Consider the following 23425-nt stretch of genomic DNA (forward strand, 5'->3'; position numbering starts at 1 on the left):
CAGTCGTCAATTCGATATCAAGAATCGAAAAGGTTGGGTTGGGATTTATCGCACATAATGCGAGAAGTGAGTTAGGTATATAGTTCGCTGTTCACGTTGAAACGGCTAAACAGATTAAGATAAAATTTTGCATAGAGATACGTGATCCTGTTTTGCTGCATTTAACTAAAACAGCTACGTGCATTACAGGGTTTATGTGTAACACGCGACCGCGACCGTAGAAATCTATTGTAATGACAACAATTTATTTTCCATGATCATATTTATTTTTTCAACATTACTGAAATGAACACTTACTATATAGCATTGATATAGCATATAAACACTATACATGAATATGGAATGTTTTGCACATAGCTTACACTAGAATTAAAATAAAGATTGCTGCATATGAACCATGGTTAAAATATTAGGAGTGAAAATGTTTGTGCTACACCAAAGGAATTTATGGAGATGATTATAATATGAAGAGTAAGCATTTTTAACTAGTTATATTGGCTTAAAAGGCTGGTGTATGATTCTGGTATGTGTTAACAAAATTAGTATTCAACATCCATAGTAGCAAATGCATAGGTGTTGTTTCTAGTTTAGAAATTACATTCATATTTAGGAAATCATGATGTTTTTCAGCTGTTTTTGAGATAATAACTACAAGCAAATAACTACACTGACGACACAGCTTCAAAAAGTATTAATTTCAACCATGTCACATAAACAGCAACCTTAACAGCTGATTTTACTCAATTTTTATTTGTATCTTTGATTTTCTGTTCTTTATACATTTTGATAACTTTCTTGCCAGGTACTAGAGTCTGGCTTAATCCTGGTCTCTTTAGTTTTTTCTTGTCTCCCGCTCCTTCCCAAACGGCATCATCTGTCGGTAGTACTGTGTCTAGCACAGCTATGGGAGGAGGTACTGCCGTCATTGTGCCTGCACCCTCACAAACCACAGACTTCAGTTTCTGGAAATGAAGTAATGCTTAAGTAGGTGCATCTTTTGGAAATTTAATAATCATCACAGTGGGATTATGTAGGATGTAAGACAGTTATAGATACCAGGATTGATATGTAGATCCAAAGAACAATGTCAGACGTCCATAGTAACTTAGGCTCAATAAAAATATTTAATGTACAGTGAAAATTCTTACAGTTTTTTGTGTAGTTTAATGTCAGAAGCTTTGCTATGTTTTCCACTTTTGCATTGAACTTCTCAAAACCAAATTATTAAAACGAAAAACCTGAACTCGATAAACAAAATAATTACTTATTAAAATGATTTTTTTTTTGGAAAAGTTCTAGATAACAATTAAATATTTTATAAGAAGTTAGAATTTTATATTTAAATTGTTGTAGTAAAGAACTTTGTGTCCATGAGAATTTAGTTTTAAAAGTTGATTGGGTGGGCCGAAACCTGACATTGTTCTTTCTAATCAAGAAGTATTTATTACATATTCCTCAAGTTATCAGTAGATTTATCAATATAGTATTAATTTCAAAGTACCTGCTTGTCCGCTTCCATCTCATCGTTGGACTTCTGTATGTCTGTGTCATGAGCGTACTTGCAATTGTGACCAAAGCGACAGCGCCCTTTCCTGTAGTTCCAGCATATCCGTTTGCCATTTATCATCTGCGTGTTGTCTTTACCTGGAACCTTACAGTCATTGCCTATGTACTTGACGATTGTATGCCCAACTCGATACTAAACTTTTTAATACTTTGGATGAGGATAGTTAATGGTTTATGAAGGTTTATATAATTTGCAAGCTTTATTTATTTATTTATTTATTTAGGATCTCCAACGTGTACGTAACATAACGTCTTTGATATGTAAATTAGGTTTAAGTTAGTAATTAAATTTCTGGTTTACTAAAGTTACGTTACAATTTATTGTATCGTATAATTCTATCTAGAAAAGTTAGATAGCACTTGTTTATTGGTGTCATGGCATTTTAGCTACTACATAATGCATGGAGGCAAAGTAAAGTACTTATTTCGTGTTAATATTGATTATTATAACTCAAAACAAGACTATGTGGACTAATCAATTATTTTATGTAATAGAAAGTCAACATATACCATTTTCACATGCTTCTCAAGTATTGCCGCCTTTGCTAATTCAGCTTCCACGAACGGATTGGAAAATACAGAAGTTTGTAGGCTACTTTCTCCGATCGTCGGCTTTGGTAATTTAGGCTTTGTGCTCTCTGTCTGAGATCTGAAAATTGAATACCGTTATGTGAAAAAAATAATTTTAATTGAAAACTATGATAAACTTTATGAAGTGCACTTTTTACTCACTTTTCATTTTCAGTGTTTTCTTCCTCGGAATCACTTGAAGACGAACCATAACCTAATAAAGCGTTCATATTTGTGATGTTGTGTAAGTTTTGGTAATTAATAATCGATGGGTATAATAATTATAGTTTCAACAATCAATAATTAGAACCATGCTGCTTGGCATCGGTTGATGTTACCTACCTACCGTCACGATTCACAAAATAATAACAAATTGTCAAATACAGTAGATCAATGAATGTGAGAGAAAAAGAAAGCAATACTTTTCTTGCTCTCGCATTAATGGATGACATCACCAACCACGCTCCTTTCCCTCGCGAAAGATTTTCGAATAGTATTTTATCTGTGACCAATGCCATAAAATTGTTGTCTCGAGTTTTGTGAGTGATAATTAGTTTCGCTATCTATAATTTCACCCTTGCCATGATACTGTATGTATTTTCTCATTCATAAAACCTAAAAATGGTAAAAATCTTCCATACTAAAAGTAAGGTTATTTTAAAATCGTCAGTTGTATTTTATTACTGGTAACATTTTATTTTTCTGATGTTGGCATGAAGTGAAGGAAAATCTATACCATTTCCGAAAAAATGAATGAAATAGTAGAATTTTACGCACAATGCTGTCGCAAGGCAGCAGGTTAAATAAATTGAAGGATAGGTGCTGACCAGCAGTGTTTTACCATAAAACGACTGCCTAGGCCTTAAAAAGGTTGTGCGCACATCCATCCGTCATCATCATCCTCCGAGCCTTTTTCCCAAACTATGTTGGGGTCGGCTTCCAGTCTAACCGGATTCAGCTGAGTACCATTGCTTTACAAGAAGCGACTGCCTATCTGCCCTCCTCAACCCAGTTACCCGGGCAACCCGATACCCCTTGGTTAGACTGGTGTCAGACTTACTGGCTTCTGACTACCCGTAACGACTGCCAAGGATGTTCAATGACAGCCGGGACCTACAGTTTACATAAGGAACTGCATTAGGGTAGTACAGAAATGGGGAGTAAATAGGAGATGCATATAAGGGAGTAGATAAGAGGGTATATAATGTAAGGGAATACAAAGGGGGGTAGTGCGTAAAGAAGTAATCATATAGGCATAGTACATAAGGGTGGGGACGAATCGATAGTACATAAGGTATTATTATGGATAGATATTGGTGGGGATCTTCCTTCCTGTGGATCAGTCACTCCGGTAAAACTCTGGTACTCAGTCGCATCCGGTTAGTCTGGAAGCCGACCCCCATTTAAGTAAGCCAGGTATAGCGAGAGAACATAAACAGAAAAGTAAGTGCGACGTCACAAGTAGATAAAGGTTGTATATGGGTACGCCCTCAGTCCACGTTAAGGTAGATCTACCACTGAACTTGGGTAATCCGATACTACTGGTTAAGAAAGAAAGAAATTAAAAAATATTTTATTGGCACAATACAAAAAAAAAAGTAATACATAAAAGACACTGACAATTAACTAAAATAGTGACAACAAAATTAAAAAAAAAAATTGCCAACATGGTAACAGCTCAACATCACAATTCCACGTCGCGGGCCTAAGCTCAATAAATAATCTAGCAGCACTAAACATGATTTTTGAATAAAAAATTAAAACAAACTGTCGTGGCATTTTTCTACATTTGGTAGAAAATAATTAAGTTAGTAGATTTTTCATTGAAAGAGTGTTCACCCTAAAATTTCTTTTTTCCCATATTTTTGAATGTGTGCGAGCGAGACAACAATTCTCGCCAGTTTGCCGTGTAGTGACGGCGGCATCAATTTCTGAATTAATTACCATTTGTCGCAAAAACTGCGCGTCCTTTATCTTTTCTAGACCAAAATCTTTAATCTTATTGCAAGTTGTGTTGATTAGTGATCTAAATGGCATCTGATGATGAAGTAGACGGTTCTTTCGCAGGTAAACGTTCAATTTAGCTAGCATGTCATAGGTAAGCCGCGAATAGCGGTATCATGTGTTTACTTGCGGTATATGCAATTAAAAATTTAGAAAATTTTGGGTTCCGTGACTTAGTTTTCACCACTTATTACGTCTGAATAGAGTGATGTGTTATTAAAGAAGTGGTATTTGAGTGAGTTGATGTTGTATTTGTTATTTTGTGGTTGTAAATATTTTTAAGTGGCAGTTTGTGACAGAAAAGAACATGCGATATCCCCTCATTACTACTTAACAAAATGGACGCCGCCAAACAAAGGGATTAGTGACCTTAGGTTGAGGAGTGTGCTCATGTGGCGAAATGCACTGTCGGAAAGGTTTAGCTAGAGTGTTGGTAGAGGAGTGGAGTGGTGGACTGGTTTGACCAGTTTATTGTGAACTTGCAGGCGACGAGGACGTGGAGGAAGGTGAGGGTCAGAACGAGAACTCGGGGGAGAGTGATGAAGGCCCACCAAAGGTAACTGAAAAATATTATATTCATTCATGTTTTTAGTATTATAGCACAGTGAATGAGTGTATTTGTAAACATTTGCCTTGGTGCTGTTTGTGTTATGGTTATGTTATTGATATTATTAGGAGGATGAAGACTACTCACCTGAAGATGGCAGAAAGAAGAAAAAGGGAAAGAAAAGGAAAGCCCGTGGAGAAGAGAAGAAGGGTAGAAAGAAAAAGAAGAAGCGTAAGAATGAGAGCGAAGAGGTGAGTTTTAATTCTCAAACTATTTCATTTAAGTCTTCAAATCTACAAAGGAGTATTGTAGCATAATTGAAATAATTGTATAAGCATCCATTCTTTTCTATTTAAGTGGGAGAGAAAAGGTCATTCATGTGTTTATGAAAGATAAACAAAATCCGATTCCATCTATTACATCATTGCAATTGTTTTGAAAACAGGTGGAAACTGTCCACTGTTTTATATCAACATTGATGTTACAGTCAGGCACAAAAAATTCTAGAAAAGTTAACAACTTGTTTAAAGAGTTAGCTCTTGTGAGACATTTTTATGTAATTTGATACTACAACTATAAGACTTCTGATTTATAACAGAAAAGTTACTAAAGTTTCTATCTTAGATTAATGACTACCTAGGTTTATCTTTACAACAAACAAATATAAACAGTATTATTGTAAATAAACAGAATTCCTGAATGAATCATAGTCCACCTTTTCATAGAAAACGTTTCATTTATTTCCAGTTTGCATTCTAGAACTTTTCAAACTGACTGTACTACAATATCAATTTGTATTCTATTACCACATTGTTAGACCATAATTGAATTACTAGGATTAAGTGCTTAGGTATTCAATTTCCTATTAAAGATAGAGTTTTATTAATCAGTGCCACTATATAGGTAAATGTTATGATAAAGTTCACATTACCATTTACTGATTTTATGTTCTACCTTATTTTTCAAATAAGTAGGTTAAATTGAAATATCTGCTGATCTATATTAATGTAATTAAGATAAAGACTATCAACAGGTTCTATGACCTGTCCAAATAAATGGAATATGTTTTCACAATTGTAATTATCTAAAAATTCATCAATACTGATTACTAGATAAATATCAACAATTGTTTTAAACTTAAAACAATCACAACATGCTGTATAACAATAATTAAAAAAAAACATTTATATTTTAAATAATCTTATAAAAAATCCAAGCCAGTAGTCTCATAATGAAAATACAGCAAGAAACTCCATGGAGTTTTCAACTCATTGTCTATGTAACACAGGATGAAGACTTTGGGGTCGAGATTGAAGCAGAAGGAGACAGTGACTATGCCCTCAGTGCTATGTCTTCTACAAAGAAGTCCAGGAAAGGCAGAGGCAGTAAGCACAACCCACCGGTTACGCCGTCAGCCTCAGATTCAGGTTCCAGTAAGTTTCTTTCACCATAAATTTTCTTTCAGATACTCATACATTTGAAAATTTATTCAAAACTATTAACGATACAACAGACTTCTATGCTACTGTAACAAAATTACGACTCTTTGTTTGAGAATATTTTCTTTCATAAAAGATTTATTGTCAAAATCCACTTTCCCATACTTTCCTTCCCAGTAGATAATGTTCTAAGTATGAAGTTAGCTTGTATATTTGCTTTGCTAATTATATTCCAAAATATCTGCTGTTGTGCTGTGACATCCATTTTGAACAGGAAAATATTGGGTTTAACCCTGATCTGTTTTGTCCTATATACCAAGATTCAAGAAAATACACGAAAACAGGTGAAAGTAACGCCCATTTCATAAATAAAGTAAAATAAACAGGAATTAATTTTAATGATATGTTTTTACGCAGTTTTTCAAGTACATACTACTTACGTAATCAGATCGCGTCACACATATTAATCACGCGTCTGCAAGAAAAATAACGAATGCACTTATGCAGTTATTTAGATTTACTAAACTATACATGTTGCAGTTTAAGATTCAGGACATGCGATAAATACAAATGTGATGAATAATAATTATTTCTTAGACAGACGGGTTCAATAGAAGTTGGCATTCCACAGTGCATTGACCTCTTCAAGTTTATAATGACCTTGCACTGTTCTCTATCATGTATCAAGATCGTTATTGCGTCTATCTATAATTTGTACATGTTTTTGTTATTATGTTGGTAGTGCTAACTACTTTTTTAGATGACTTATAGCTATAGCTATAGGCTATAGGGTTTTAGCAAGGCCTAGTAACTAACTCTTCAAGAAAATTCATCATTCAGAGTTAAATCGTAACTAGGATGGATCGTCTCGAAAGCTTATTTTTCGCTCAAAACGCTCAATCCGTCTCCGTGTGAGAGGAGGCCTGTGTCCAGCAGTGGGACGACAAAAAGGCTGTAACTGTTGTATTTTCTATCATTAAAAATTAATCTAATACACATATTATCAATTAATTGCATAAAGCAACTGTGCAAACAACTAATTCCCTGCACGCAAAAAACAGTAAAAGAAAATGTTAAAAAACTCCCAACTCCTGATACCTTTCAACTGTGACCTGGTCCCTCGGTACAATATGCAACATTTCCACAGTAGGCATGCCGACCGTGGAAGAGGTGTGCTCGTCATTCGGCCTCACGGACGTGGACATCCAGTATTCAGACGCAGACCTCGAGAACTTGACGTCTTATAAGCTGTTCCAGCAGCATGTACGACCACTGTTGGTGAAAGAAAACCCTAAGGTTAGTATACAAACAAATGACGCCTAAAATTCTTCCTTTTAAACAGGATTTTGTAGGACTTACGGCATTTCAACAAGAAGAATAAATTTAGAAAGGTCGGAAACCTTTTCAAATTTTTATTGACCAAAACCTAACAATGTTCCTTCTATTGCCGTCGAAGGCTTCTACTATAATCGTAACGCAGCAAAAAATCGCCGCTCTGGCAAGCAATCTTTAAAATGTCTGTCTGGTAATCTGGTTAATGCCTGTAACGAAAATGTGTCTAGAGTATGTTATTAGAACCATTTATCGAAGAATCGATTGCTTTGTTTACATAACCGCGCATTTTTATTTAGCTGCCACACTTGCGATTCTCTCACGCAGAGACTTATAAATATTTATGTTGCTATTAACTTAGTCATTAAATCACTTTTGCCTCTAGATTTTTTTCCTGTTAATGAAATAGCCATACTCCTGTAATAGATGATATAACTAGGAATTTCCTCGTTCTATGCTGCGTTTTCATTGGTCCTTGGAATTATTCAGAACTATTATGATTACAGATTGTTCTGGAATGTTGTTAGGATTACGTCATAAACGAACTTGAGATTATTGGAAATCCGAACGTAGTTTTTGCCAAACTTATGGTGGCTCGCAACAAGTACGCGTATGTACCATGGCCATAACATGATTAAAATGGTTTTTGCGTAGCGTATCGTCGATGTTCTGTGCCGTCATAAAGTTTTCCGAGAGCTATAAAGTTCATATGAATGCAAAAAAAAATCGCTTACCTGGTCGTACTGGAAACTTTCTCACAATAAATTAACAAATAAACTCTTAGTCCCCTAAGTCCGCATGACACACTTTCTCATTCAGATCTCACTATCATTCAAGCTCAGTATTGTCGTAAATATATTTCACCTATATACTTATCTATACACTCAGGTGCCAGTATCAAAACTGATGATGCTGGTAGCGGCCAAGTGGCGTCTGTTCTGCGAGACCAACCCTCACCTCGGCAGCGGGACCCCCGCCATGGGCTCCGAAGACAACACGAATACTTCTACCACGTCAGACTACGTGCCTAAACCAGGACGGCCGGGACGCACGCCTAAAGAAGTTAAGGTAATTATGATACTGAGTTAAATATGCATTATTTATTTAATTGATGATATTGAAAAAGTTTTAACACGCTTATATTAGCTTCACTTGTACGCCGTCACTTGCTTAACTAGCTTAACTATGAATGTAAGAAAGTCTTGTAATCTTATGATGACTAGAAGTGCGTGATCAAAAAAAATAATTAAGTCTGAAAATCTTCAAAGTTTTGAGGTCAATTTCAATTTTTTTCTGTGTAAAATGACAAGACCTCATCAAGGAAATAACACCAAGTAACTAGAATCTATGTAGGCAATTCTTCGTTAATAGCTATCAATAAAGCCAAGCATCTATTTCCACATCTAAAATTACCCAACTTGACAGAACGAAGAAGTACAAGAAGAGCCAGAAGAAGAAGAGGAGGAAGAACAAAGCGACGAGGGCGCGGCCCTGCCCCGCAAGCGCGGGCGCAAGCCCAAGCACGGCGCCGCCGCCACGCCGCGCGGCAAGCCCGGCCGCAAGCCTAAAGTGCCCACGCTCAAGATCAAGTTTAGTAAGCGGAAGAGGACTAGTAGCGTGAGTGACGCTTTTTATTAACAAGTTATAATATAAGCCTACTTATATTAAAGCATATTTTAATGAACCTTGGGTAGATACAGTACTTAAAATTAAGTACATGTTTTTTCTTTACTGTTGTTATGGTTTTGCCTATTCAAAGTTATCAAATTTGCTGAATCCTCGAAATCGAATGGTACAAAGTTACGTAAAAAATGTGTGCTTTTTGGTAAATGTGTTCTTCATTCGTCTTAGAAATTACAAGAACTGAGGGTCCTCAAGGTATGGAGAGGTCTGATTCCCCCACTCTGACTAATAGATGTCTGTCATATTTTATTGAAGTGGGGATAAAAATTACTTAGCCATGTTTTAATATACCACCATATACTCAACAAAGACTAAGCTAAAATTTACTTTATATGTGTTCAGTGACTGTAGTAGTGTAATGTTTGCGCTAGGAGGAGGAGCAGGAAGGTAGCGCCGTGAACTCGGACTCGGACGCGGAGTTCGAGCAGATGCTGGCCGAGGCCGACGAGCCCAAGCCCAGCGCCGCCGCCGCCGACGACGCCGCGCCGCAGAAGGACGATGATCCTGCTGTACCGGTAAGTGTAAAATTTTATATCTAGGTTCTATGTTGAACATAATTTGGCAACAATGTGAATTCCTTAAATAGGGTAGGTGACCCAAAAAAAATGGTATCTTTTAATATTTATGTATTATTCTACGGATATGATATTGCCAGCATTTGTACACTTAGTATTAACGTCATAATTTCGTAAAATTTTTGGGGTCAAAGAAACTGTGTTTTAAATGGTTTTGTTATAGCTGGATATATTACGAAAAAAGAAAATTTTGAGTAGTAGGTAAAAATTTCGGACCTAATAATAATGTCTTCATGAATTCTAGAAACTATTTTTATAAATCATATTTGTTTATTCTAGCAACCCAAAAAGAAGGCAAAGACCAAGATCGGCAACAAGAGCAAAAAGAAGAAGAAACTAAAGACTACAAATAAGTTCCCCGACGGCGCCGAGGGAGAACATGAACACCAAGATTATTGCGAGGTTGGTACCAGTAAAGTACTAACACCACTCTATTATACTCTCTCTGCTACGATATAGCAGACTTTAATTTTGTTAATCGGACCATAGCGGGAGATCTCAATAATCTAAGTGTGCTAGTGTTAACCAGTTATGAAAATTCACGATGTATCTACATCAAATAGAGCTGACCTTATTACGTTAAGTTTATGAGGAGAGTTTGAAAACCGTCAGTGTTTCTTCAGTTTTGAATTAGATGATTGAATCACCAATCTTTTCTCCTGTAATATCTTTATAAACTCAAGTTTACACACAGAAGAAATATGTTAATATGCATCATAAATTATACTAAACTTATCGTTTTTGTGACCAGGTGTGTCAACAAGGCGGTGAAATCATTCTCTGTGACACTTGTCCCCGAGCATATCACTTGGTGTGCCTGGAGCCCGAGCTGGAGGAGACGCCGGAGGGACGCTGGTCTTGTCCGCACTGCGAAGCTGAGGGCAACCAGGATCAGGACGATGATGATGAGCATCAGGAGTTCTGCAGGTATGGGATCCCTTTGGACAGTTGTTTTAGTGAGCAGACTGTTTGCTGGCTTTGTGTTAATGTTGAAGTTGACTGGGATGGGAATTTTATAAAATCACGAAATGTTGAAGTCCATGAATTTGTTTTTTTTTTTTCAAAATGTTATAGAAACCTATGTTTATTTATTTTTTTATTTTACTATCTTATGATAGATAAATAGTTATACTTTATTATGTACACCAATTTTTACATATTTGATCCTCGAACTAATTAAAGTAGATGTAAGCAATCTCTTCTTTCCTTAGGGTGGATTTAGACGAGAAGGAAAATATTATATTGTAGGCAAGAATAACTTATCTACAAGATCCAGTTTAAATGACTGAATAACGTTAATTTATCTTGCACAGGATTTGTAAGGATGGTGGTGAACTATTATGCTGTGACTCGTGTCCTTCTGCATACCATCGGTTCTGTCTCAACCCGCCGCTTGAAGAGGTGCCTGATGGAGAGTGGAAATGTCCTAGATGTAGTGTAAGTACATACATATATTGTTTCATTGTAGAATATCCGTGAATTTACTAAGGTCATAAACGATTAAAGAACATAAAGCTATTGCCTATATGTATCAGAGAATAGATAATAATCATCATCATCCTATCGCAGTCCACTGCTGGACATAGGCCTCTCCAAGTGCACGCTCAAATCTATAATATAAAAATGAATCGCAAAATGTGTTGGTAAGCGCATAACTCAACAACGCCTGGACCAATTTGGCTAATTATTTTTTTGCTGTGTTTGTTATTGTCAGGAGAAGGTTCTTATGAAAAAAAAATAGGGTAAAGTAGAGAAGTCAGTTGACGGGAGCGAAGCCGCGGGCAAAAGCTAGTAGATAATAATACTTTCACAAGAAATAAACTATGGCTATATTGTTTACGAATGTTCTTGCAGCTACCTTTTTGAAGTCACATGTTTAAAACTTTACAATAGCAAGTAAAAAACCGAAACTTTTGAGTCGGAACAAGAAGCAAAACTTAAAAAAACTATAAAAAATCTATTAACAATTGGTCAATGACATCTAGTACTCAAAAAAATACAATTCAGACTACAGCCTAATTCAATCTGATAGATTTTGCATCTTATTTCACATGTCATAAAAAATGCTCTACTAATGTTTTATTGAGCTATGTTGCTATTCTAAAGGTGTTAAGCGAATTATTCCTACTTTATGTAGTACTTACTATATTCCCGGGGTTCATCCGCCTCCCAGGGAAGTTCCCATATTCAGATATATAGCCTACTTGATAGGATAGTGTAGCTTTCCAACTGAAAGTGTTTCACATTCTTACTAGGCCTACTTCTTCCTACTTTAAATCCATAATCCTAAATTTAACATTATTTGTTAATTAGTGTCCACCACTAGACGGAAAAGTCGCAAAGATATTGACGTGGCGATGGAAGGAACAGTCGCCCAAGTCCAAGGCGCCTCGCTCCAGGGAGTTCTTCGTCAAGTGGCACGAGCGGTCCTATTGGCATTGCAGCTGGATATCCGAATTACAGGTCAGTTATTTACTTAAGTGATATATTTGTTTATGTTATATCGTGGTTTCAGTATTAGTTAAAATATAACAATTAAGGTTACACTAGTCGATATTTTTCCCATACAAAGTTCGGGGTGCTTTTACTCTACATTGTGACATAATACATTCAAAATTAAACTTGATATCGTTTTATATTGTTATTAAGTTTGTCTGTACGGATTTAAAAAAAAATAAAAAAATCCCAGTAAAAAGTTATGAGCCAACAAAGTTCCGTTTTTCTAGACAATTTTCACGCAACTTTGAGTGTTAAAAAGTCCCATAAAAAATGTAAAATCTCCAAAACGAAGTCCGCTCCGACATAGCTCAATTACTAAAGAGTTCTATAAAATTTATTTCAAATTGATTTATACAGTAGTTTTTTCAGAAAACGCTTTTTTCTGAAGCACTCTTCGTCTTTTTTTACGTACTCGTTTTGCGATGAATTGTCGTGCATTTCACTCAATAGCATTCCCCCCGGCAGAAGCGCGGGGCGGAGCGGAGAAAGACGCTTATACACACATGCTTATTTCCACAATTTTTACGTTTTGCACGATATTTTGTCGTGCAACTGTGCAAATTTTAGTGCAACTATTTGTTTGTATTGTTTTGGGCTCAGTCTGCTGCTGCGGCCCACGTCTTTCGTATCGTATGTGTGTCTAGTAGACTATTCTCCTAGCGCTTATCGTACGTAAACATTACACTGACCCCCGGCTAAAACTCTGGATTTCGATACTACCTTCTTTATCTTTTTGACTTGGCACTGAACTTTGGACTTAGTATTTGATATCACTTTGATCTAAGCCGCCTTTGTCGCATTTGCCGCAAACACCGCGGTCGGCGTTTTTGAGAATGTAAACAAACAGAAGAAAGCAACCTTATTTCTAAAGGAATAAAGTATTATTTTTATATGTTTCTGTTCCGTTCTTTGGTAAAAGCCGCTTTGCCTATTTTATTGTTTTATCTTTCATATTCGTTACAAAAATTGTGATCGAGTTACACGTCTCTACTGCTCTCTTCGTTCTTCGTATGTATAATGTCAACTAAAAAAAATGAGAAACGCTTTTCGACACGAAAATAACTGTGTTACTGCTTAAAAAAATCAAAATGTTCAATAAAATCAATAGAATTGATTTCTAAATACATGTAATACATATTATAGATAAATAACACCCATACAACATTTGTCCTGGGTGGGAATCGAACCCACGACCTACGGCATAGCAGTCAAGATCACTAAGTACTAGACCAACAGGCCAGTCAAACTGATTTTACATTGTGTTATCATAAAAAAAATCGGTAAAAAAACTTTTAAGTTAAACGGTTTTATATCTTATGTGCACTGAAAAATAAAAAATAAAAAAAACAGTTACTTACCTATAAACCTACGTAGGTGGTCCCGGTCATATTAGACTAAAATAAAAACGTGGGGCCCATTCCGTAACTATTGCTGTAATACTTTCTTCTAGCTAGAGGTATAATAGGTGTGGATTGCATCGACTTACTATAATCATAACTGGAGATTTTGACAATCAATAATCAGCCGTAGCGGCTTCATCAGCGAACGCCGAGCTCACGATCTACCAAAGTATAAAGATATGCTTTGCCATAAGTAGGATTTCAGAGGGCCCCACGTTTTTATTTTAGTCTAATATGACCGGGACCACCTACGTAGGTTTATAGGTAAGTAACTGTTTTTTTATTTTTTATTTTTCAGTGCACATAAGATATAAAACCGTTTAACTTAAAAGTTTTTTTACCGATTTTTTATTATCTAGTTTTTAGTATTTAATGAAAATGCCTACCGAATATTCTTGATTCTATACATGGGTCAGCAGCGGTGAGGGAGTGCCAGACTCTTACTGACTAAAAACCGTTCTTTTTCGTCGTAGGCCTTTTATGTACCACGACCACGGTAACTCTTTAGGACAATCCCGCAGCCCAGGCAGGCCTTGGCCCTGTTGGGCCCCGTTGGGGTTGCTGACAGTATTCTACTTGAGTAGCTCTTTCATTTGATACCCATATTGAGGGGGTTGTGGAAAAATATGTAATCCGCCATTTTGTACCGGCGGCCATCTTGGATTTACAATGTTATTGATATTACTATATTGTATTGTCATCGGAATTAAAGGTGTGTACCAAATTTCAGATCTAGACACACGGCAGTGTGTCCGCCAAGTTCGAGCAAAAAAGGCGACACACCGGCCGTGGGTTATATTACACGAACCATTTCGGGCCAAATTCGACCCCCCTGTAACTCAAAATCTATTTTATTTACGCATATCAAATTTCTAGTATCTCTTGAGACCCCCTCACTTATCTAAAATACAAAATTTCATTAATATACCTATTGTAGGTCTTGAGATATTGACGTCAGAAAATCGCTATTTTTACTATACACTGATTCACTGATTCACTTATTCACTTATTCACTTATTCACTGACTCACTCATCAAAAACCTAGACCACTTCCAATGGTCGTATTGACTTGAAATTTGGCATGGAGGTAGGTCTTTATGTCAAGGTAAAGGGAAAAATCTGAAAATGGCCAAGTGTGAGTCGGTTTCAAAATAATGAAGGTGTTTTATACCCGGTGTAAATTTATACCCCTAAGGAACTAAAACGAACTAAATTTATCTATATTTATATAATATATCTTCGAATGGTACAAAGGTTTGTATTTAGTCAAAGTAAAGTAAAAATCTGAAAACGGCCAAGTGTGAATCACTTTCGAAAATAACGAATGTGTAACTTTGATCCACGAACATAATATATGATAACATGTCATGTCAGTCAGTTGGTAAATCTAGTCATAGTTAATCTAGTTCATTTCTTTGTAAGAAACATAGTGCATATTAAAAAATCTAAAAGATAGTATAAATGAGACATTTCTTTAACTAACTTCATCATAAGAAAAAAATAAAATAAACAACCTTACAAAAATAAATGAAATCCCACCCAAAACAAAAATGTGAAAGACTGCCAAGTTCGATAATATGGGAATGCTTCGCCTATAAAAGAAGTGAGATCTGAATAAGTACCAAGTTCCATACACATACCTCAGTTAAAAATAGTTACTTTTTAATGATGATTACTTGGCAAGTTTTAATAGAAAATTAAATACTTGATTCATTGCGTTTAGTAGGTTTATAACAAGGTGTATGAAAACTTGCCAAGTAACATCATTAAAAAGTAACTATTTTTAACTGAGGTATGTGTATGGAACTTGGTACTTATTCAGATCTCACTTCTTTTATAGGCGAAGCATTCCCATATTATCGAACTTGGCAGTCTTTCACATTTTTGTTTTGGGTGGGTCAATCTGACAACAGGAAGGCACTGAAATTTCAATTTCTAAATTTGACCCAAGAAAGAATGAATAAATAATAAAACAAACGGGGTGAGCTAAATAAAACCGTTTAATAAAAATGTTATTAGGTACCTACGCCTTGGGACAATTACTGAAATCCATGCGAGCATCACTAGTCGGTACCTCATAAAATAAGCAACTTCTATGAAATCTATACTAATATTATAAAGAGGAAAACTTTGTTTGTTTGGTTGTAATGGATAAACTCAAAACTACTGGAACGATTTTAAATATTCTTTCACCATTAGAAAGCTATATTATCTGCGAGTAACATAGGCTATATTTTATCCCGGTGCGGGCAGTAGCTCCCACGGGACGCGGGTGAAACTGCGGGAAAACGGCTAGTATAAAATGATAACAGTATCTATTATTTTAGTACGAGTTAGTAAGCGCTTGCTGACTTTTCGGTAGCGAGCAGTACACAGCAGCATGTACGTATGTGTGTCTAATGTCGTTTTGATTCGTAACGGTGTTTGTATGCGTGTTTGTTTGCACGAAACGCATTGTGCAAATAGACTAGCGTCTAACTGCTCATCACTGGGGCTATCTCTGTCGCACACGATGTCAGATGAGACAGCGCGCTTTTTGGCCACGCCCCTGAGTGAGTTCGAGCCCGCGACTAGTTTAACCTTAAGGGTGTGTTGAACCATGTATAACTGAACAATTTCCAGTTGTCAAATTGCTGGTTGGACCAACAGGCGACAATGTCACGTCTAGTTATGGTTATCTTTATTGTTAAATGGTGCAACCCACCCTTACAATTCCTGATTTTAGTTTTTATTACGTAGAAAATATGGGTTCAAATGGAAATACATTTTTTATGTTGTTGTTTAGACAGGCTTATTACCACCGGTTTTTTTTTTTCTGTTGTTATTCCACTTTTAATCTTTATATGTGTATATTTCAGTTGGACGTATTCCACCCGCTGATGTACCGCTACTACATGCGCAAGTCGGACGTGGAGGAGCCGCCCAAGCTGGAGGAGCCGCTGGACGAGCGCGACGGACGCGTCAAGCGGCTGCGGGACAAGCAGGACCAGGACACCGACGAAAAGATATTGGAGGAGAAGTATTATAGGTGAGCATAGAATGATAATTTTCTGGTAACTTTATGATGTACAGAAAAAAACTGGTAGATAGGGAAAAGTGTTGCTCTACTAACGAATCAATTAGCTCTTTCCCGCGGTTTCGCTAGCGTCCCAATAGAATTACTTAATGCATATGAAGAGACTGGAGCGTTTTTCTAAAGTGCCAATAACATTGATTATTTTTCCGACCCAAATATCGACCAATAGAATTGCACCATTCGACGTCACGTGGTACAACCTACATGGTATTATACTGAAAATTTTTTGAATATTTTCTCTGGTCGTTGCTACGTCAAACTGACAGGTTGTGGCCGACATTTGGGACGGAAAAATAATCTAAGTGATTATTTAATTAGTAATGTAAGGATATAAAATTTCCACCCGGAAGTGTGTATGTATTTACGTAATTACACCTTCGATCACGGTATTTTCATGTCCAAACAACATAAACAGATCTATACCTTCCTCAAAAACAGTCCATTCACAATTGTTTTACCATCAATTCATTTCTAACATAAATAAACCTATGATCTCAGATATGGTGTGAAGCCGGAATGGTTGGTAGTGCATCGTGTGATCAACCATCGTACCTCACGTGACGGTACTACGTACTACCTGGTGAAATGGCGGGACCTGTCATATGATCAGGCCACCTGGGAGTCGGAGAATGAAGATATAGCCGGCCTCAAGAATGCTATTGAATATTATCAGGTTAGTATCTTATGAAGATAAATGTATAAGTGAATGGATTGAGTGAAATCGACATGGCAAGAAAGTATGTTACTTGTTAGCTGATGGCAGACAGAAAACATGATCCGCTAACCCCAAATAAAATTGGGATAAGGGCAGGAGGATGATGACTTTATAAATTTAATTATAAATCTAAAAAAATAATATAAATCCAAAATTATTTTTATTTTGAGCAGAGTTAATAACTTAATTTTGGTTAATTCCAGGACATGCGTGCCTACATCACTTCTGAAGGCAAGACAAAGGGCACCAAAGGCAAGAAAGCGGGACGGAAGAGCAAGAACAAAGATATTATCGACGAGGATGACAGCAGCGGCGCTCTACAAATGAAGCCCAAGAAATACAACCCACCGCCAGACCGCCCAACAACCAACTTGAACAAGAAATACGAAGATCAACCACCCTTCGTGTATGAAACTGGAATGCAGCTCCATCCATACCAGTTGGAAGGTCTCAACTGGCTTCGGTATTCCTGGGGACAGGGTATCGACACTATTCTTGCCGACGAAATGGGTCTCGGAAAAACTATTCAAACGGTCACATTCCTTTACTCGCTGTTTAAGGAGGGACATTGCAAGGGACCTTTCCTTGTGTCTGTACCACTTTCTACGATTATTAATTGGGAGAGAGAATTTGAACTGTGGGCTCCTGACCTCTACTGCATTACGTATGTAGGTGACAAAGACTCCAGGGCTGTTATCAGAGAAAATGAGCTGACGTTTGACGATGGCGCCAATAGAGGCGGACGACCTTCCAAGATCAAGTCCCAAGTGAAATTCAATGTGCTCCTCACGTCGTACGAGTTGATTTCCATCGACGCGACCTGCCTCGGCTCAATTGAATGGTCCGTACTGGTTGTGGACGAAGCCCACAGGCTCAAGAGTAATCAGTCAAAGTTCTTCAGGCTTTTAGCGGGCTACCACATCAACTACAAACTATTGCTTACTGGTACACCTCTACAGAACAACCTAGAAGAATTGTTCCATCTGTTGAACTTCTTAAATAAGGACAAGTTCAATGACCTCGCCGCGTTCCAGAACGAATTCGCTGATGTGTCGAAGGAGGAACAAGTGAAGAGGCTTCACGAGATGTTGGGCCCACACATGTTGCGACGTCTCAAGGCTGACGTGCTCAAAAACATGCCTACTAAGTCTGAGTTCATTGTGCGAGTGGAGTTATCGCCAATGCAGAAGAAGTACTACAAGTATATTCTGACAAGGAACTACGAAGCTCTCAACCCTAAGAGTGGTGGACAAACAGTCTCACTACTTAACGTCATGATGGATTTGAAGAAGTGTTGTAATCATCCGTATTTGTTCCCCGTGGCGGCTGAGGAAGCTCCCCTCGGTCCCCACGGAAACTACGACACGCAGGCGTTAGTCAAAGCCTCAGGCAAACTGGTTCTTATGTCCAAAATGTTAAGGCAACTCAAGGAACAAGGGCACAGAGTACTAATTTTCTCTCAGATGACGAAAATGTTGGACATTCTCGAAGATTTCTTAGAGGGAGAAGGTTACAAGTATGAGAGAATTGACGGTGGTATTACTGGAACCATTCGTCAGGAAGCCATTGATAGGTTCAATGCTCCCGGTGCGCAACAGTTTGTGTTCTTACTGTCAACGAGGGCTGGTGGTCTCGGTATTAATTTAGCCACAGCCGACACTGTAATCATTTACGATTCCGATTGGAATCCTCACAACGACATTCAGGCGTTCTCTCGTGCCCATCGTATCGGTCAGGCCAATAAGGTCATGATCTATCGATTCGTAACACGTAACAGTGTGGAGGAGAGGGTTACACAAGTAGCTAAGAGGAAAATGATGTTGACTCACTTGGTTGTACGACCAGGCATGGGTGGTAAAGGAGCCAACTTCACTAAGCAAGAGTTGGACGATATTCTAAGGTTTGGTACAGAAGAACTGTTCAAGGAAGAGGAAGGTAAAGAGGAAGCAATTCACTACGACGACAGGGCTGTAGGGGAACTGCTGGATCGTTCCAAGGAGGGTATAGAACAGAAAGAATCCTGGGCCAACGAGTATCTTAGTTCATTCAAAGTCGCCAGCTATTCTACCAAAGAAGGCGATGGCGAAGAAGAGGTTGACACTGAAATCATCAAACAGGAAGCTGAGAACACCGACCCGGCGTACTGGATCAAACTGTTGAGGCATCATTATGAACAACACCAAGAGGACCAGGCAAGGACACTCGGTAAAGGCAAGCGAGTTCGTAAACAAGTCAACTATAATGACGGTATTGTGGCACAGACTGAAAACAGGGAAGACTCCACGTGGCAGGAGAATGGTTCTGATTATAATTCAGACTTCTCACAAGGCAGTGAAGATGACAAGGAGGATGACGACTTCGATGAAAAGAATGACAATGGTGATCTCTTGAGTCGGCGCAGCAAGCGGCGGCTTGAGCGACGCGAGGAACGCGACCGACCGCTGCCGCCGCTACTGGCGAGGGTGGGCGGCAACATGGAGGTACTCGGCTTCAACGCAAGGCAAAGGAAATCATTCCTCAACGCTATCATGCGCTATGGCATGCCACCACAAGACGCCTTCAACTCGCAATGGCTCGTCCGAGATCTCCGCGGAAAGTCCGAACGTAACTTCAAAGCGTATGTGTCATTGTTCATGCGACATCTATGCGAGCCCGGCGCGGATAACGCGGAAACATTCGCTGATGGAGTACCTAGAGAGGGCTTATCCAGGCAGCATGTACTAACTCGAATTGGTGTAATGAGTCTGATTAGGAAGAAAGTGCAAGAATTCGAGCACATTAACGGGTATTATAGTATGCCAGAGATGATTCGTAAGCCTGTGGAACCTGTGAAGTCGGCTGCGGGAGAGAGTGCGGCGCCGTCGCCCGCGCCTTCCACCGCGACGCCGATAACGTCTGCCGCGCCTTCACCCGCGCCCACGCAGGTCACACAGACCTCAGGACAGGCCCCCACACCCGGCGGCTCAGAAAAAGATGACAAAGAAGAGATCAAAGAGGAGAAATCGGAAAAAGATGTCAAAGAAAAAGAAGAACCGATGGACACAAGTGACATCAAAGAAGAAAATGGTGATGAGAAAGAATCTTCTAAGGATAAATCATCAGAAGATAGTAAGGACGGTGAGAGACGTATGTCTGTTGACGAAGAACCCAAGGATGACGAGAAATCTAATGACAAGAAAGAGGACAAGGAATCCGTTAAAGTTAAGGATGAGAAAGAGGATGTAGATAAGAAAGAGGACGCTAAGAGTGATAAGGCGGAGTCTGAAGCTTCTGAGAAACCTAAGGACGAAAAGAAGGTAAATATAATCTTCATTTTGATTGTTTTACTTACCTACAAAACAGCACTTTCTAACTTCTCTATTTTTCCAGGATGACGATGACGACGACGTGGTACTAGTGAAAGAGGAAGAAGATCTCAAAGTGGAGCGTCGCAAGTTCATGTTCAACATCGCGGACGGTGGTTTCACAGAGCTACATACTTTGTGGCTTAACGAGGAACGAGCGGCTGCCCCGGGCCGGGAGTATGAAATCTGGCACCGCAGACATGACTACTGGCTGTTAGCTGGTATTGTGACGCACGGGTACGGGCGCTGGCAAGACATACAGAATGACCTGCGTTTTGCGATCATCAACGAGCCCTTCAAGATGGATGTGGGCAAAGGAAACTTCTTGGAAATTAAGAATAAATTCCTGGCGAGGCGTTTTAAGGTGAGTTATTTCATCTAATGAACATAAAATAATGTTTCAAAGCTAAAAAGGCTACTTGCTGATGAAAGAAATGAAGCAAAAAGCTCTCATATCAACTTAAGTTGTTTATGAAACTTTGCTAAATACTTCCCGGGAGATCCTCTGCCCGCTTTCCAACAGTGAATGAATTTTTAAAACCATTTCTGCGTTTTCGGAGCCTTTAGTGTGGGTACAAACAAACGATAAATAAATATTTACTTTTTAACTTCCTACCCAATATTTAGATATTATAGATAGAAAGTACATATACAATATTACAATCAATAGTACAAAATATCTAAACCGTCCCTTTCTTACGCAGCTGCTAGAACAAGCGCTAGTAATAGAAGAGCAGCTGCGTCGTGCGGCGTACCTGAACCTGACGCAGGACCCCAACCACCCCGCCATGTCGCTCAACGCTCGCTTCGCCGAGGTGGAGTGTCTGGCCGAGTCCCACCAGCACCTCAGCAAGGAGTCACTCGCCGGCAACAAGCCTGCCAACGCTGTGCTGCATAAGGTATGGATGTTATGTGTATTAGTAGTACATTTTTTTTTGGATGTCATCATCATCGACTGATGGTATTCAGTGTTCATGACTGTTGGATATGTTTCCCATGGCCCTGCAGCAACCTTAAAAATATCTAGTTTAAAAAATATAGTGCTTTGCACCTACAAATCTACTATATTCTATATTTTTCCAAGAGTGTAAATCCATCATAATTCTATTGCTCTTGCCGGTAGATTTGGCATTGGCATTGGCATTAACACTGGCATTCTGATGAATCTTTCCTAACAAAAACTTGACATACATTATGATAGTAATTTGCGAACAGAGGTCAAGTTAAGACAACATTTTGTAGAAACTGGCTCAGCTGTTCTTTTTTTTATAAAGACAGAACTACTATTCTCCTCTGTACTATTGTCAAGACCAAATACAATTCCATTCTCTCTTCCAGGTGTTGAACCAGCTGGAGGAGCTGCTGTCGGACATGAAGTCGGACGTGTCGCGGCTGCCGGCGACGCTGGCGCGGATCCCGCCGGTGGCGCAGCGCCTGCAGATGTCCGAACGCTCCATCCTCTCGCGCCTCGCCGCCACCGCCGGCAACCCCGTGCCAGCAGGTCAGCACTTGATATTCATTCATTGTGTTTACATATCATAAATGTTAATTGTAGGAACTAAAATGTCTATGGTGATGCTGAAGATGCTGCGAAGTGGGCTGGGCAGTTAATCATTTAACATCAAATTCTATGTCGGCTGTATACCACGCTACCCTACTTATGTTGTGTTTCAATGTATGTTATAAAATAGTATTAATGTTTCTCGACTTCCAAAAAACTATCAGTTGAAAATGCTTGTGAATTAATCTCTGTTGTATTACAAGCAATCTAGATCTTAACAGTATACATGTAACGCCGCCGATTACTTATTTGATTGTTTCCCCTACAGCTCAAATGGCCCAGTTCCCCGCGGGCTTCCAGTCTGGCGGGTCGCTGCCAGGCTTCTCGCCGGCTGCTGCGGCGGCGGCTAACTTCTCCAACTTCCGCCCGCAGTACTCCGTGCCCGGACAGCCCGCTTCCAGTGGATCCTCTAATGTAAGTCGATATTGAACTAAGCAACAATGACTTAAAAAAATATAAGATAATTTTGGGAAGGTGAAGGGTTTAGAATTTTGCGAATGAAATAAATGTATGTATGTTAATCTGTTCCTTTTCTTTCACAGAAATCATAAGCTCCGTAACTTATACAACATATTTCAACTTGACAAATTTGCAGGTATTATATTTCATTATTTCTGATAAATAGACAATTTTAAAATAATCAACTTATAGTTATAATTAACTTACAGTTTTACGAGTAGTGAATTTTACAATAATGTGGTGAATGTAGTAGAATGTCTGATGTTATAATAAAGTATAAATTATTTGTTTTAGTGCGCGGCTAATTGGTCACATAGATGAATATTTTAGATGTAAGCTTTCCAAGATTCCTGTTCCACCTTGGGTTTGAAGTGATAATTATAGCGTATTAGTGCAGTTATGTTAGGTAACATATACAAATACTACGTCATTTTGATGCAGAACTCACAATATTATTTATTTCATCCTGATCTGTATGAATCTTGTTTTAATTGTGTAAGTGATTGTGGACTATTAAGAAACCTATTTTTAATTTACCAAAAATGAAAATTGAATAAATCGTATCTATTAAGTGACTTTGTGTATTATTTCGCACATCCTTTAGTTAACTCTTAAAAACATGTCCACCTCATTAAAAACATTTACAAACTGACCC

General features: G+C 38.2%; 2 protein-coding genes across 4 annotated transcripts; one reads left to right on the forward strand and one right to left on the reverse strand.

Annotated features, from left to right (window-relative positions):
* Positions 1 to 731: 731 nt before the first annotated feature.
* Positions 732 to 2750, reverse strand: LOC124631403. Its single transcript, XM_047165777.1, has 4 exons — positions 2299 to 2750; positions 2077 to 2215; positions 1502 to 1651; positions 732 to 962 (listed from the first exon to the last, which is right to left on the reverse strand). Exons 1-4 carry the CDS (start codon positions 2364 to 2366, stop codon positions 741 to 743), a joined length of 579 nt encoding a protein of 192 aa, XP_047021733.1. The 5' UTR covers positions 2367 to 2750; the 3' UTR covers positions 732 to 740.
* A 1247-nt stretch (positions 2751 to 3997) lies between these two features.
* LOC124631228 (chromodomain-helicase-DNA-binding protein Mi-2 homolog) lies at positions 3998 to 23345 on the forward strand. Of its 3 annotated transcripts, none has more exons than XM_047165487.1 (21): positions 3998 to 4203; positions 4626 to 4696; positions 4816 to 4938; positions 5976 to 6120; positions 7277 to 7422; positions 8347 to 8526; positions 8884 to 9075; positions 9513 to 9656; positions 9996 to 10118; positions 10468 to 10643; positions 11030 to 11153; positions 12030 to 12179; positions 16474 to 16643; positions 17190 to 17364; positions 17610 to 20702; positions 20776 to 21114; positions 21455 to 21649; positions 22089 to 22251; positions 22580 to 22725; positions 22854 to 22906; positions 23065 to 23345. In XM_047165487.1, the coding sequence occupies exons 1-20, from the start codon at positions 4167 to 4169 to the stop codon at positions 22860 to 22862; spliced, it is 5901 nt and encodes a 1966-aa protein (XP_047021443.1). In that variant the 5' UTR covers positions 3998 to 4166; the 3' UTR covers positions 22863 to 22906; positions 23065 to 23345. The 3 variants fall into 3 exon arrangements, with proteins under 3 accessions (XP_047021443.1, XP_047021441.1, XP_047021442.1); XM_047165485.1 differs by having other exon boundaries at positions 3999 to 4203; positions 7274 to 7422; XM_047165486.1 differs by having other exon boundaries at positions 3999 to 4203; positions 7274 to 7422; positions 9516 to 9656.
* The last annotated feature ends 80 nt before the right edge of the window (positions 23346 to 23425 follow it).

The sequence above is a fragment of the Helicoverpa zea genome, chromosome 6 (genome assembly GCF_022581195.2).
Source record: "Helicoverpa zea isolate HzStark_Cry1AcR chromosome 6, ilHelZeax1.1, whole genome shotgun sequence".
NCBI lineage: Eukaryota > Metazoa > Arthropoda > Insecta > Lepidoptera > Noctuidae > Helicoverpa > Helicoverpa zea.

What these genes read in the sequence shown, in the direction of transcription:
- LOC124631403 (XM_047165777.1), bottom strand. Translation starts at nt 2,366, where the DNA reads ATGAACGCTTTATTAGGTTATGGTTCGTCTTCAAGTGATTCCGAGGAA. An exon ending in TTGAGAAGCATGTGAAAATG is followed by an intron (nt 1,652 to 2,076) that starts GTATATGTTGAC and finishes AATGACTGTAAG; the next exon opens with GTTCCAGGTAAAGACAACAC. An exon ending in AGATGGAAGCGGACAAGCAG is followed by an intron (nt 963 to 1,501) that starts GTACTTTGAAAT and finishes CTTCATTTCCAG; the next exon opens with AAACTGAAGTCTGTGGTTTG.
- LOC124631228 (XM_047165485.1), top strand. Translation starts at nt 4,167, where the DNA reads ATGGCATCTGATGATGAAGTAGACGGTTCTTTCGCAG. An exon ending in GAGCATCAGGAGTTCTGCAG is followed by an intron (nt 10,644 to 11,029) that starts GTATGGGATCCC and finishes TATCTTGCACAG; the next exon opens with GATTTGTAAGGATGGTGGTG. An exon ending in TTGGAGGAGAAGTATTATAG is followed by an intron (nt 16,644 to 17,189) that starts GTGAGCATAGAA and finishes CTATGATCTCAG; the next exon opens with ATATGGTGTGAAGCCGGAAT.